At 46.6% G+C, this 12,225-nt stretch overlaps 2 protein-coding genes across 4 annotated transcripts in view; one reads left to right on the top strand and one right to left on the bottom strand.

Moving 5' to 3' along the window:
- Window positions 1–4,491, bottom strand: part of RFX8 (regulatory factor X8) — a 38,104-nt gene extending 33,613 nt beyond the window's left edge. Inside the window, exon 1 of the mRNA XM_060273459.1 lies at window positions 4,331–4,491. Within this exon, the coding sequence (XP_060129442.1) occupies window positions 4,331–4,491 (161 nt within the window). The remainder of the gene's footprint in view (window positions 1–4,330) is intronic.
- A 258-nt stretch (window positions 4,492–4,749) lies between these two features.
- LOC118085695 (acetylserotonin O-methyltransferase-like) lies at window positions 4,750–12,225 on the top strand. Of its 3 annotated transcripts, XM_060273419.1 has the most exons (6): window positions 4,750–5,107; window positions 5,981–6,049; window positions 6,866–6,984; window positions 8,592–8,732; window positions 9,971–10,093; window positions 11,946–12,225. In XM_060273419.1, coding segments are annotated over exons 1-6 (663 nt in total). In that variant the 5' UTR covers window positions 4,750–5,105; the 3' UTR covers window positions 12,155–12,225. The 3 variants fall into 3 exon arrangements, with proteins under 3 accessions (XP_060129402.1, XP_060129403.1, XP_060129401.1); XM_060273420.1 differs by lacking the exon at window positions 5,981–6,049; XM_060273418.1 differs by lacking the exon at window positions 4,750–5,107 and having other exon boundaries at window positions 5,350–6,049.

The raw sequence follows: 12,225 nt of genomic DNA, 5'->3' as shown, positions 1-12,225 counted from the left end.
TCATTAAATGTGCATTCCAACTAAGTAATACTATCTGAGGGAACGTTTGAAAAGACTGTTTTTCCATGGGCATAGTTATGTTGGGGGGAGGCAGGCTTAATGTTAGGGGGGGGGAGAAGAACCTTAGTTAGCTAAGTATTTTATTTTATTTTATTTCACTTGATTTAGTTGAGGGGCAACTGCCTGGTCAACTCCATTCCACATTTCAATATTTTTGTTTTTTCTGCAATGCCATTTAATCGCAGTTTAAAGGATGCAATGTTAATTATCTGCTTCCAGTATACAAAGCACTGAAGCAATTAATATATACATATTTTCCTGCTCTTATTGCATGATTTGAACATGGGAAATAGAAATAGGAATGCATGTTGGAATGCATGAGACTTGGAGAGGCCAGATCAGGTGTCAGCAAACTTTTTCAGCAGGGGGTCGGTCCACTGTCCCTCAGACCTTGTAGGGGGCCAGACTATATTTTGGAGGCGGAAAAATGAATGAATTCCTATGCCCCACAAATAACCCAGAGATGCATTTTAAATAAAAAGACACATTCTACTCATGTAAAAACACCAGGCAGGCCCCACAAATAACCCAGAGATGCATTTTAAATAAAAGGACACATTCTACTCATGTAAAAACACCAGGCAGTCCCACAAATAACCCAGAGATGCATTTTAAATAAAAGGACACATTCTACTCATGTAAAAACACCAGGCAGGCCCCACAAATAACCCAGAGATGCATTTTAAATAAAAGGACACATTCTACTCATTTAAAAACACCAGGCAGTCCCACAAATAACCCAGAGATGCATTTTAAATAAAAGGACACATTCTACTCATCTAAAAACATGCTGATTCCCTGGACTGTCCGCAGGCCGGATTTAGGGACCCCTGGGCTAGATAAAACACATTGCAGCCTATGGCTACCACAAATTGGGCTTCACCCAAACACCCTCTAGATATTGGACTACATACAGACTGTGGCTGATGGGGAACCCAACAGCTTCCAGAGGTCCATGGGTTAACCAACTCTATGTAGATGGCCACATGTTCCTTATCTTTGTTGTAAATGACCTGGATTCGCTTTTGTAAACCCCCCCCCCATTTATTTCCAGATTATGTTTACTGCTGCTGAGTTGGGAGTATTTGACCTGCTTTTGGAATCAGGCAAACTCATGACATCTACAACTATTGCTGAACGCCTGGGCACCAGCTTCACTGGGATGGAGAGGCTGTTGAATGCCTGTGTGGGCTTAAAGCTCCTGCGAGCGGAGAGGACAGCCGGCCAAGGTAACCACATTGGAAGGAGGAAGCAACTCGAGTTGTTTCAAAATTCTGACTCCCTTGTAGCTGAAGACGACTGTTTTCAGCCATCTTATCTGCTAAAGTGCACAATGGTGCCATCAGGACACAAATTCAGGACAGATGCCCAAATGGAGCAGGTCTACCATAACTGGAAGCAAATGAAGTCATGCACATTGCCATCTAAATAAGGGAGACACCTAAGAACCGAGAGACGTGGGAAGCTACCATTGGTCTATCTAGCTCAGTATTGTCTCAACTCTGACCGGCAGTGGCACTTCAGGGTTTTAGATGGAGTCTTTCCCAGGAGAGCTCATGAAAGTGGTGCACAGGGGGTACACATGCCAGCAGGGCCCCCAGACTTTAAAAAAAAGGAAAACCAGACATTTCTGAAGGAAGTTAGAGCACAAAATGCAGAGGTAGCTCAATGCTTCAGCACTTGGCAGGCAACACCATTGCTGATGACACTTGATTACTTAATCACTGTTATGATCAGAGGCAGGAATGTTGAGCACCCTTCACCTGGGACTCTTCTAGAATAGCAGAAGATGGAGGAGCATGCAGGAGGATGTTTGTTAAAGGTCTTCCTGGAAGCACCTTGAATCACAAAGCACTCTCTGGCTAAAATCTAAGTCTTAAATAATAAGCTTTTGAGCTCACCCATTAGGAAATGAAATGGAAATAAATGTCATCACAATTATAGCTAATGAACTTGATGATTTGCTCTTTTCTGAAGAATTATTAGTTTGTGTAGGAGAGGAAAGGGATGTTCACTTGGCTTCATCTTTCTACTTTCAGGGCTTTAGATAATTTATTTGTATGTGAGTTGTTGCTTCAGACATTTTGTTCACACAGTTACAGTTAGGGAGAAAAACTTGCCTTCTACAAGGGTGTGAAAACATTGATTTCTTTGTTCCCTTCCACCAGCCCTTTATGGAAGCACAGATTTTACCAATCTCTACCTTGCTGAATCGAGCCCAAAGTCTCAGTATCATCATATGATGTTCTACTCTGAAATCATATTTCGGAATTTGCACTACTTGACAGATGCAGTGAGGTAAGAGGGTGTGTGTATCTAGCTCTGTCTACTCATGTAGAAAATGGCTCTTTGCAATGAAATGCTGAACTCCTTTGGAAGGTGATTGCCATGAGGAAAGTCAAGATGTCAACTGGAAACTGATAAAGCTAATTTCAGGTAGGTAGCCATGTTGGTCTGACGTAGTCAAAACAAAAAATAAAAAAAAATCCTTCCAGTAGCACCTTAGAGACCAACTAAGTTTGTCATAGGTATGAGCTTTCGTGTGCATGCACACTTCTTCAGATACCACGAAAGCTCATACCCATGACAAACTTAGTTGGTCTCTAAGGTGCTACTGGAAGGATTTTTTTTTTTGATAAAGCTAAGACTGTGTAGACCAGGCACCCCCAAACTTCGGCCCTCCAGATGTTTTGGACTACAATTCCCATCTTCCCCGACCACTGGTCCTGTTAGCTAGGGATCATGGGAGTTGTAGGCCAAAACATCTGGAGGGCCGCAGTTTGGGGATGCCTGGTGTAGACATTGTTAGCTTAAAATGCATCTAAGTTGTTCTTTTTCTCAATTATGATCCAAGCTGGTTTGGAGGAAAACCCTGTGACTTTTAGAGCTACAGTTTAATAGTGTTACCCAGACTTGGGTCTCTGGCTGGTTTTGCATGGGCGTAGGCAGGGGGGCAGGGGGGCAGCTGCCCCCCCAGAAGCAAAAGATTAATGTGTTTTACAGACCATAACCAGCACTTTTCCCCTCCAAAAACTGAAGTGGAAAGGGCTTTGCTTTAGCGAGAGCACCTCGGTCTCCGCTTGCTGGGGGCGGGGCGGGAACACAGCTGTAACAAAAACACATCAAATAAATAAAGCAAAGTGGCTACCAGTCCTTAAGCAGTTAAGACAATGGAGCAGAATACCCCTTCAGGCAAGATTTGATAGCTCACCACTTCACCCTATTGTTCTTCAGTGGGAGTTGTTAATGAGCATTCAGGGATCGCATTAAGAGTTCTATTGGCGATTTAATGAGGGTGCAGAGGATTTAATTTGACTGAGGTGGCTCTGCAAGGCTAAAAGGAAGTGAATAAGAAAAAGGGAGGGCTGTAGCTTTGATAGACACAGTGATGTTTATAAAAAGCAGTGGTGTTCCAGTCTGCACCTCCTCCTGCATCTGTATACTGTAAATCAGGAGTGGCCACCTCCCAAGAGACTCTGATCTACTCACAGAGTTAAAAACTGGGAGTGATCTACCCCCTTTTAGGGGGTTCAGGTCAAAGCTGTTGAGTTTTTTTTAAGAAAGGGAAGCCCTGTTTTTTGGGTTTAGGTCAAACTTGTTGAGCTTCTTTTAGGAGGGAGGGAGGCCCATTTTTGTTTAGGGCTTCAGGTCATAGTTCAGCTTTTTTTAGGGAGGTGGAAAAATTTTGGGTGAGCTTTTTTTAGGGGTGCCAGTGATCTAGCAGTCATCTACCACAGACATCCAGGACCGGTGCTAAGGTTTTTTTGTGCCCTAGGCGAGATCACCTTCTGGCGCCCCCCCCAATTAATAAAAAATAAAATATAAAATAAATACATAAATAAAAATAGAAAATAGAAAAAAATAAAAGTGTGTCAAGAGGCAATATATAAATCTGCTCCCAGAGATTCCTAAAGGTTGGAGGGAACATACAAAGTGTATATTCTGAACTGTTAGCAACTGCCAGCGCAGGACCGAAGGGGCACAGTGTTCCAAATGAGTTCATCCTAAACAGTCAAATGAGCCAAGGCGAGAAGAAATACACCCGCCCGCCCCACATCCCCACACCCCACCCGCTCCCAGGCGTTACGGTTTTGCAAGGAAGGCGACGGGAACCATCCTGCTCTGCTCCCAGGGACCCCCGAGTGTGGCAGCGGACAGGGAGGGCGACGGTGTGAGAGAAAGATTGTGTACCTGTGTATGCAAAGTGCCCTGGCCCGCTTAGAGCCGGGGTGCAAGCCAAGCCCTGTGCTGGAGCGGAGCGGAGCCTCACCTCCTCTCGGGCGCCCTCCCCCTCTTCCAGAGGCACCGAGGCACTGCTGCCTCTCTCGCTGTTATTAGCCGCGGCCGCCGAGGCTGGGGGGGGGACACATAGTGGCGACTAGGGGCCTCTCGGGTGGGTGACCAGCAGGCGCAGCGGCGAAGGCGGCACATTATCCCGCCACCGAGAGCCGACGAGCGCCCCCGCGCAGTCGCGCCAGGGCTGGTGGTGGCCGGGTGGCGGTGGGGACCCGGTTCGGCGATGGCACGGCACACATGCTAAAGTTTTCCAGGGCTGGAGCATGGAGGCGAGGGGCGGGCCAGTTAGGAGGGAGGGGCGTCAGCATCACGCCAGCCAGCCAATAATGCGTCGCCTTGCTAGCCTAGCCCGCCCCTCACCTCCTCCCAGGCCCCCAGCCCAGCAGCCTCAGAAAGAAAACAAAAGGAAGCCACAGGCGCGCCATACGCTCAGGGAAAACAAAACAAAAGAAAGCCACCACAGGCGCGCCGTGGGAGGGCGGCGGGCGGCAGCGGGGGTTGGGGGGGGCAGGCTGAGCAGCGCCCCCAACATTCTAGCGCCCTAGGCCATCGCCTAGCTTGCCTAAGTGAACGTGCTAGCCCTGCAGACATCCAGTGATCTACTGGTAGATCACAATCTACCTGTTGGACGTGCCTGCTGTAAATCAAGCAGAGAGAAAGCTGCTTACAAGGCTCCTGTACAGGCGTACCGGTATCTTCCTCTTGCTGCAGAGTTCCAGCATCACAGCGTCACCCAGAGGCACCCAAAAATGTGAGTTATCCCTCTCTCTATTTCTTCCTTCCCTCCCTCCCTCTTCCATCCTTAATAAAATACGGGGGGGGGCAGAAAAGCCCCCACATAGAAAGCCCATCAACATGGGGGGGGATGACTCTTTCAAATACAGTATTTACCAGTAATGGGGGGGGGGAGGCCTCTAGGCCTCTAGGAGTTGGCTGTTATGCCTAGGACAATTCAAGAAAGCAGAATGATGCATATACTATGGTAATATATCAATAGAATCATGGAATTGTAGTCGGAAGGTACCACAAGGGTCATCTAGTCCAACCCCCTGCAATGCAGGAATTTTCCCCCAAGGTGGGGCTTGAACCCACGACATGGTTGAAATATTATGCTGATATGCAGCAACGCCTCGGAGCCGTCGTGACTGCGGCCGTGCCTTGCCTCGCCCTCGCCTGCCCTGCCACCCCCTCTCGCCTGCCCGACCCTCCCGTCCTCTCCAGCCAAGCAGGGTGGCTGCCGACGCTGCCAGCCCCAGAAGCACAAAGTGGCCGCTGCTGCCGCCACGATGTCGTCAGACCAGCTGGCCCTGTATCCCTTTCCCACTTTGTGGCCCCGCCCCTGAACGACCATGGCTCCCCCCCCCCGGCCCGAGTTTTGATCCTGGCTACACCCCTGTGGTTTTGGACTAAAATTTCCACCTTTCCTTTCTTGCAAGACCAGTGGTCAGGGATGATGGGTACTAAAGTCGAAATACAGCTGGCAACCCAAGCTGGTTTAAAACAATACATGTAATTGTATGTGCAATGTATTCTGTTTTCAGGTGGTGGTGGGAAACATCTGGAAATTACTTTGGTCATCATGCTACCTAATTTTCACTCAATTAAAACAAATGTTCTGTTTCAGGCAAGGAAAAAGCCCAGTTGGGAAAATATCTGGCAATCCATCTGACAATGTATTTGATGTCCTTTATAGGTAAAAGGAGGTTTGTTTTTTTAGAGGTGGGAGTTCTTACCTTTGAGGGAATGGGTGTTTCTTGTCAAATGGAACAATTGTGCAATGGTAGGAAACATGTCTGGGAACGTGAATACAGTCTGGACGTCCCCCGTTGCCCCCATTTCTAGTATTTCTCCAGCAATGCTGGGAATAATGTTTTCAGTGGCCTTTGCCTGGGATTTGCACATCCTGGGCCAATTCTGGTTGGATTTCAATTGCAACTGGTTAGAGCACTTCAGTGACCCAGACACCACGGGACTGGGTGCCATGGGGCTCTTGCAGATGACCCGTTTATTGAGCACTTTGGTTGTTAGGAGCATTCCTGTTAATCTGGTTGTGGGGATATTGTTTGACAATGAACATTCTTTCTGCACCCTTCCTGATTTTCTTGCAGGCTGTTCATACACCTTCCAGATAATCAGGTCATTCCTTCCACACATTTCAGCTGATTTCCCCATCATTTCCCAAAAAAATCAGTTTCTTTTTTAAAGTGGGTCTATTGCACTGGAGCATTTTATTTTATTTTAATTCCATAAAACTGAATCTCCCAGTACGCTCTTCAGTCCCTCCTGTAAAACAATGACAGTCTAAAGGTGGCAATAAGTCATATATAGCTGCAGGCCAAGAATTTCCTGAAATCATTCCTTCCAGCACAGCAGTTGACAGAGTAACTGGGGCTTTGTGGTGTTTGCCCAGAGCGTGATTGTGTGATTGAGAGTCAAGTCCTAAATTGCAAATCAGGCTGCATGTGGGTATTGTTTCTGCTTACCTGCCAATGTCATTTTGAATCAATAGGTCAGAGGACAAGATGAAAATGTTCTCGCACAGCATGAATTCCAAGTGGCATCTGTGCGGCAGAGATGTGATGGCCGCCTTCGATCTTTCTCACTTCCCACTCATTTGTGATTTGGGAGGTGAGTTCCAGACAGGAGCAAGTTGAAAAGGCCTCAGCTGTTTTTCTTTTTCTGCCTGTCAACATCAAGTGGGTGCCTATTGTGTGCCCTATTCTGGTACAGTTTAGTCATTAACAGCAAAAAGATTCAAAACAAGACCACAAAAATTCTAAAGATTGGTGATAACAAGAAGGAACATATTGTTTCTGCTCTCCTGTTGAAAACATCGTTCGGTAATATTACTCTATTTGCCTCCCAGCTGTTTTCATATGTCCGGACATGTTGAGTACAGTGATACCTCGGGTTACAGACGCTTCAGGTTACAGATGCTTCAGGTTACAGACTCCGCTAACCCAGAAATAGTACCTTGGGTTAATAACTTTCCTTCAGGATGAGAACAGAAATCGTGCGGCGGTGGCACGGCGGCAGCGGGAGGCCCCTTAGCTAAAGTGATACCTCAGATTAAGAACAGTTTCAGATTAAGAACGGACCTCCAGAATGAATTAAGTTCTTAACCCGATATACCACTGTAATTTTTTTGGTCAAGTTCATCCTCTTGTCTTGCAGTGTTCTTCTCCTTGACCTGTCTCTATCTGTTTTGGATCTGTTCACTCTAACGTAGCATTTCGCAAACTTGGGCCCTCAGCTGGTTTTGGACTACAACTCCCATCATCCCTAGCTAGCAAGACCAGTGGTCAGGGATAATGGGAATTGTAGTCCAAAAACAGCTGGAGACCAAAGTTTGAGAAACACTGGCTCTGTCTCCTCCCCAAGCTTGACATCGAGGGTTATCCTTGCTAGTCATTTCTGCCTATCCTTATTCTACCTGCAGTCTTTTTTCCCCACCCTCCTTGTATGCAATGAATTGTGGTTGCTTTCTCATGGCAATATCCTAATCTTGTAGTTCTATTTAGCACAGAGCAGTTTGCGTTAAAACTGCTTGCTAAAATTGAGCTTCTCCCCTTTGCTGTCAATGGGGAAATCCCTAGTGAAGCTGATCCCTGTGAGACATCCCTAGTAGTGCCAATCAATTGATTTCAAAGGAGAAATTGGGGGGTTGCTTTCAAACTACAAGATTGGATTCAAACTACAAGAAAGAAGATTCCACCTATCCATTAGGAAGAACTTCCTGACAGTAAGAGCTGTTCGGCAGTGGAATTTGCTACCAAGGAGTGTGGTAGAGTCTCCTTCCTTGGAGGTCTTTAAGCAGAGGCTTGACAGGCATATGTCAAGAACGCTTTGATGGTGTTTCCTGCTTGGCAGGGGGTTGGACTGGGTGGCCCTTGTGGTCTCTTCCAACTCTATGATTCTAAGTTTTCTAAGTTTCTATTTTGAAATGTTCTATTCTATGCTACTCCAAGATATTGTGTTATGGAGGGGAGGATATGTATGCCATAAATAAATAACAAAATATCGCTCCATGTTTTGATCTGCTTATATCCCGAATAATCTGTGGCACAAGTTCAATTCTGTCAAATCCCTGGTGGCGTCATGTGTCCCTGCCCATTAAATGGTTGGAGAGGCACTTACCTGAGGTGATGCCCTGATATTTTGCACAGGAGTGTTTGAAAGAAGCTTTGAGATGCACAGAAGTTTTCATTTTCGTTTTTCCTTGTTCTCCCTTGAAGGAAGTGGCGGCGGCTTGGCTAAAGAATGCATTGCGTTGTATCCAAACTCTACGGTGACCATTTTAGACTTACCCAAGATAGTGGAAATGGCAAAGAAGCATTTCGTATCCCCAGAAGAACACCGGATTACTTTCCATGGGGGTAAATGTGGTTTGTTCTGATGTGTCATTACCAGGGGTGCCACGTCCTAGGGGCTGAGCCCTTTTGCCTCCCCCCCCATATTTTTGGGGAGGGGGCCGGGATTCTCCCATGTTCAAAGGAGGAGGAGGCGGCTAAGCACAGCAGAGATTCAGTGACTAGTTCCTTCTCCTCCTCTACCAGAGGAAGGAGCGGAGAACCAGTCGTGGTGGTAGGAGGAGGAGGAGCCCCCCCCCAGACATTGAAGCTGCACTGCCACCATGTTTGGCTCTGCCCCCCCGGCTCCTCCCAATGTCTTGACATCACACGTGCGATGTTCGGATATTGCCCCCTCCATTCTCGCTCGCGTAGGTGCCAACTCCCTGGGACCTTGGGTGCCCAAGCACCCACAAAATGACCCATGAAGGGGCTGGGCACCCACAAATTTCAGTGCCAGGGCCATGCACGCTGCATGGCACCCGCAGCCCCGGGCACCCACAGTCACGGGGCCAAGCAGGCGCGTAGGAAGAGGGGGCGATGGGAGTGCGCCGCCCCAGGCAGTGCAATCCTGGTAGGGTGCCATCGCAGCTGTCCTTGCCCCCAGAACGCGTGAGACGCCCCCAGAATGCGCGCCACGCCCCTGCAGGTGGCACGCCACACCCCCAGTATGCATGCCACACGTGCACCAGCCCTGCCCCGCCCCGCCCCGCCTGCTCTCCACCCCCGGTGCCGGAGCATGAAGCTCCACCACTGGGGCCAAGCCGGCACTCCTGTTCCCTCAAAAGTTGGCACCCCTGATCATTAGATCATTTTGGAAAGGAAAGGAGGTATGGTTAGACATAAAACATCCCATACCTTATTATTCACCTACTATAGAGAGTAAAATGGATTCAGAACAAAATCCAAGTGTGATTGTGCTTTGAGCTGTGAATTCTGCTAATTCCTTTGTGTTAGATAATAACTAGCCATATCCACGCCTTACATTTAAATCTCTCTTTTACCACTCTAACAGTCAAAGAGTCCTGGGAGTTGTAGTTTGTTCTATGACCTTATATAACTACAGTTCCCAGCACTCTTAGCAAACTATGGCACCCAGAACTCTTTGAGGGGAAGAATGTCCTTTGAATGTGCCTTGAAGTTATGGTGTGTAAAAAGCCTTAGAAATCAAGAATGACATATTCTGCTAGCACCAGCTTTATAACCAGCTCAGCTAGTTAATTGAACCACTTGCTTTAATTTACCATCTACCCATTTTATTACAGGGGATTTCTTTAAAGACCCAATTCCAGAAGCTGACCTCTATATTTTGGCTAGGGTCCTGCATGACTGGGATGATGAAAATTGTGTGCAGCTGCTAACCAAACTCCACAAGGCCTGCAAGCCTGGTATGTGTGCTTATAAGGCAGGACTGGCCAAAATTGCAGCTGTGGTGGGCAATAAGTGCATACCCTCCAAGATTTCTCCAATGGAAATAGGAACGTCCCATTGCATAAGGATAGTTCTACTATATATACCCCACACATCTTACTGGCTTGCCCCAGCCACTCTGGACAGCTTCCAACATATATAATAACATAATAAAACATTCAACATTAAAAAAAACCCTTCCCTATACAGGATTGCCTTCCAATGGTTCAGGGGTCGGATAACTCCATACCCGCCAACATTTCTCCAATGAAAATAGGGGCATCCTAAGGAAAAGTGGGACATTCCAGGATTAAATCAGAAACCGGGACAGCTTCTCTAAATAAGGGTCGTTCCTGGAAAATAGGGACACTTGGAGGGTCTGTAAGTGAACCAGAGCTCACTGTATGCATTGCCTACAGAAAGGTTTTAAAACACATCTTGGGTTGGGGCAAGGCTGGGGTTTCATTTGTAGGTACTTTGAGTGTCCTGGGTGAACAGAAAAAGTGGGACCAAAATGTTTTCAAAAATAAATGTAGAGTTTGGCCCAAAGTTGGGAAACGTGTATGTGCGCAATCATGGCTTGGACCTTGGAACAGATAGCCACGTTCAAGTGCTAGTTATTCTAAGCCAGGGGTCAGCAACCTTTTTCAGCCGTGGGCTGGTCCACCCTCCCTCAGACCATGTGGTGGGCCGGACTATATTTTTGGGGAAAAGAACGAATTCCTATGCCCCAGAAATAACCCAGAGATGCATTTTAAATAAAAGCACACATTCTATTCATGTAAAAACACCAGGCCAGACCCAAAAATAACCCAGAGAAGCATTTTAAATAAAAGGACACATTCTACTCATGTAAAAACATGCTGATTCCTGGACCGTCCGTGGGCCGGATTTAGAAGGCGATTGAGCCGCATCCGGCCCACGGGCCTGAGGTTGCCTACCCCTGTTCTAAGCAGTCCAGAGGACTCAATCATTAACTCATCTGTTCTGGGTCTGTAAATTCTAGCAGACACATTGGCACCTACAGTGAGATCTCAATGCTTCTGATTATTTTCTGGTGCTTGACGCTCCATCCTGCTTCCAGTCTGCAACTATAGTCCATTGGCTGCTCCTGCTCAGGATAAGAAAATACAGTACCAATAAGAAGATCTGGGACTTGTAGTTGATGACGATGACGATGACGATGACGATGATGATGATGATGATGATTTTATTATTTATACCCTGCCCATCTGGCTAGGTTTCCCCAGCCACTCTGGAGAGAGTGTCATTATAGACCATAGAAAGGCATCATGTCTCCCTCTGTAGCTCGAACTACAAATCTTAGCATTTCCTGCATAAGTGCATTCTTTCTCTTATAAAAGAGCACTTCCACCGAGATCTGACTAGAATGTCACTTCTGTATCAGGGAATGAAGTTTGTGCTGTTAAGGTTCTATTGTTGTTGGTTTTTCTCACGGTAACAAAGTTCCTGTTTCGTTTGTGCCACCCCTGCCCATTCAAGGTGAATAGTTGTAGCAATTTGCATTATCAAAATTCAGGGACTATGGAAATTGCTGCATGCTGAGCACATTTCAGGCAGACTACTGGAGCGAAAGCGGTGGGGAGAAGAACATTTTATGAATTATAATTTGCAGCCTGTTTTGGTTGCCACATAGATCTTCCATTTTTATACAGTAGGAACTCAGGTTAAACTACTTTTCGTTTGACTTGAGCTTCTGATTCCAGGATGCTTGGAAAGATGAAGCTGAGCTCTTTGAACACGCCGTCTTGAAAGAAATAATGGTATATCTTTCATTTCCCTAACTTAATGAAATATATTTTGAAACAGGTGGTGGAGTGTTAGTGGTGGAAATAGTTCTCAACGAGGACAGAAGTGGGCCATTGGAAGCACACCTACAATCCATGCTGATGCTGCTTCTTACTGAAGGAAAGGAGCGAACCCCTTCAGAGTACAATGTGCTCCTCAGTGCTGCTGGCTTCAAGGAGATTCAGCTAAAGAAATGCCAACTCTATGATGCCATTTTAGGAAGAAAATAATGTTTTCCCTGCATCATTCATGTCCATTGTCCAGAGAATGCTAGAACAATAAAACTTGTTGTTATATCATC

This window comes from Zootoca vivipara, chromosome 4 (assembly GCF_963506605.1).
Source record: "Zootoca vivipara chromosome 4, rZooViv1.1, whole genome shotgun sequence".
In the NCBI taxonomy this organism is placed as follows: Eukaryota; Metazoa; Chordata; class Lepidosauria; order Squamata; family Lacertidae; genus Zootoca; species Zootoca vivipara.
Note: the sequence above shows the minus strand (reverse complement) of the source record. Positions and strands in the feature narration are given on the sequence as shown.

Excerpts from the sequence above, each read along its gene's own strand:
- LOC118085695 (XM_060273418.1), top strand. The coding sequence starts at position 5,874 with ATGTGCAATGTATTCTGTTTTCAGGTGGTGGTGGGAAACATCTGGAAA. Across the intron at positions 6,050-6,865 it reads GTATTTGATGTCCTTTATAG|GTCAGAGGACAAGATGAAAA; the intron begins GTAAAAGGAGGT and ends TTGAATCAATAG. Across the intron at positions 6,985-8,591 it reads ACTCATTTGTGATTTGGGAG|GAAGTGGCGGCGGCTTGGCT; the intron begins GTGAGTTCCAGA and ends TCTCCCTTGAAG.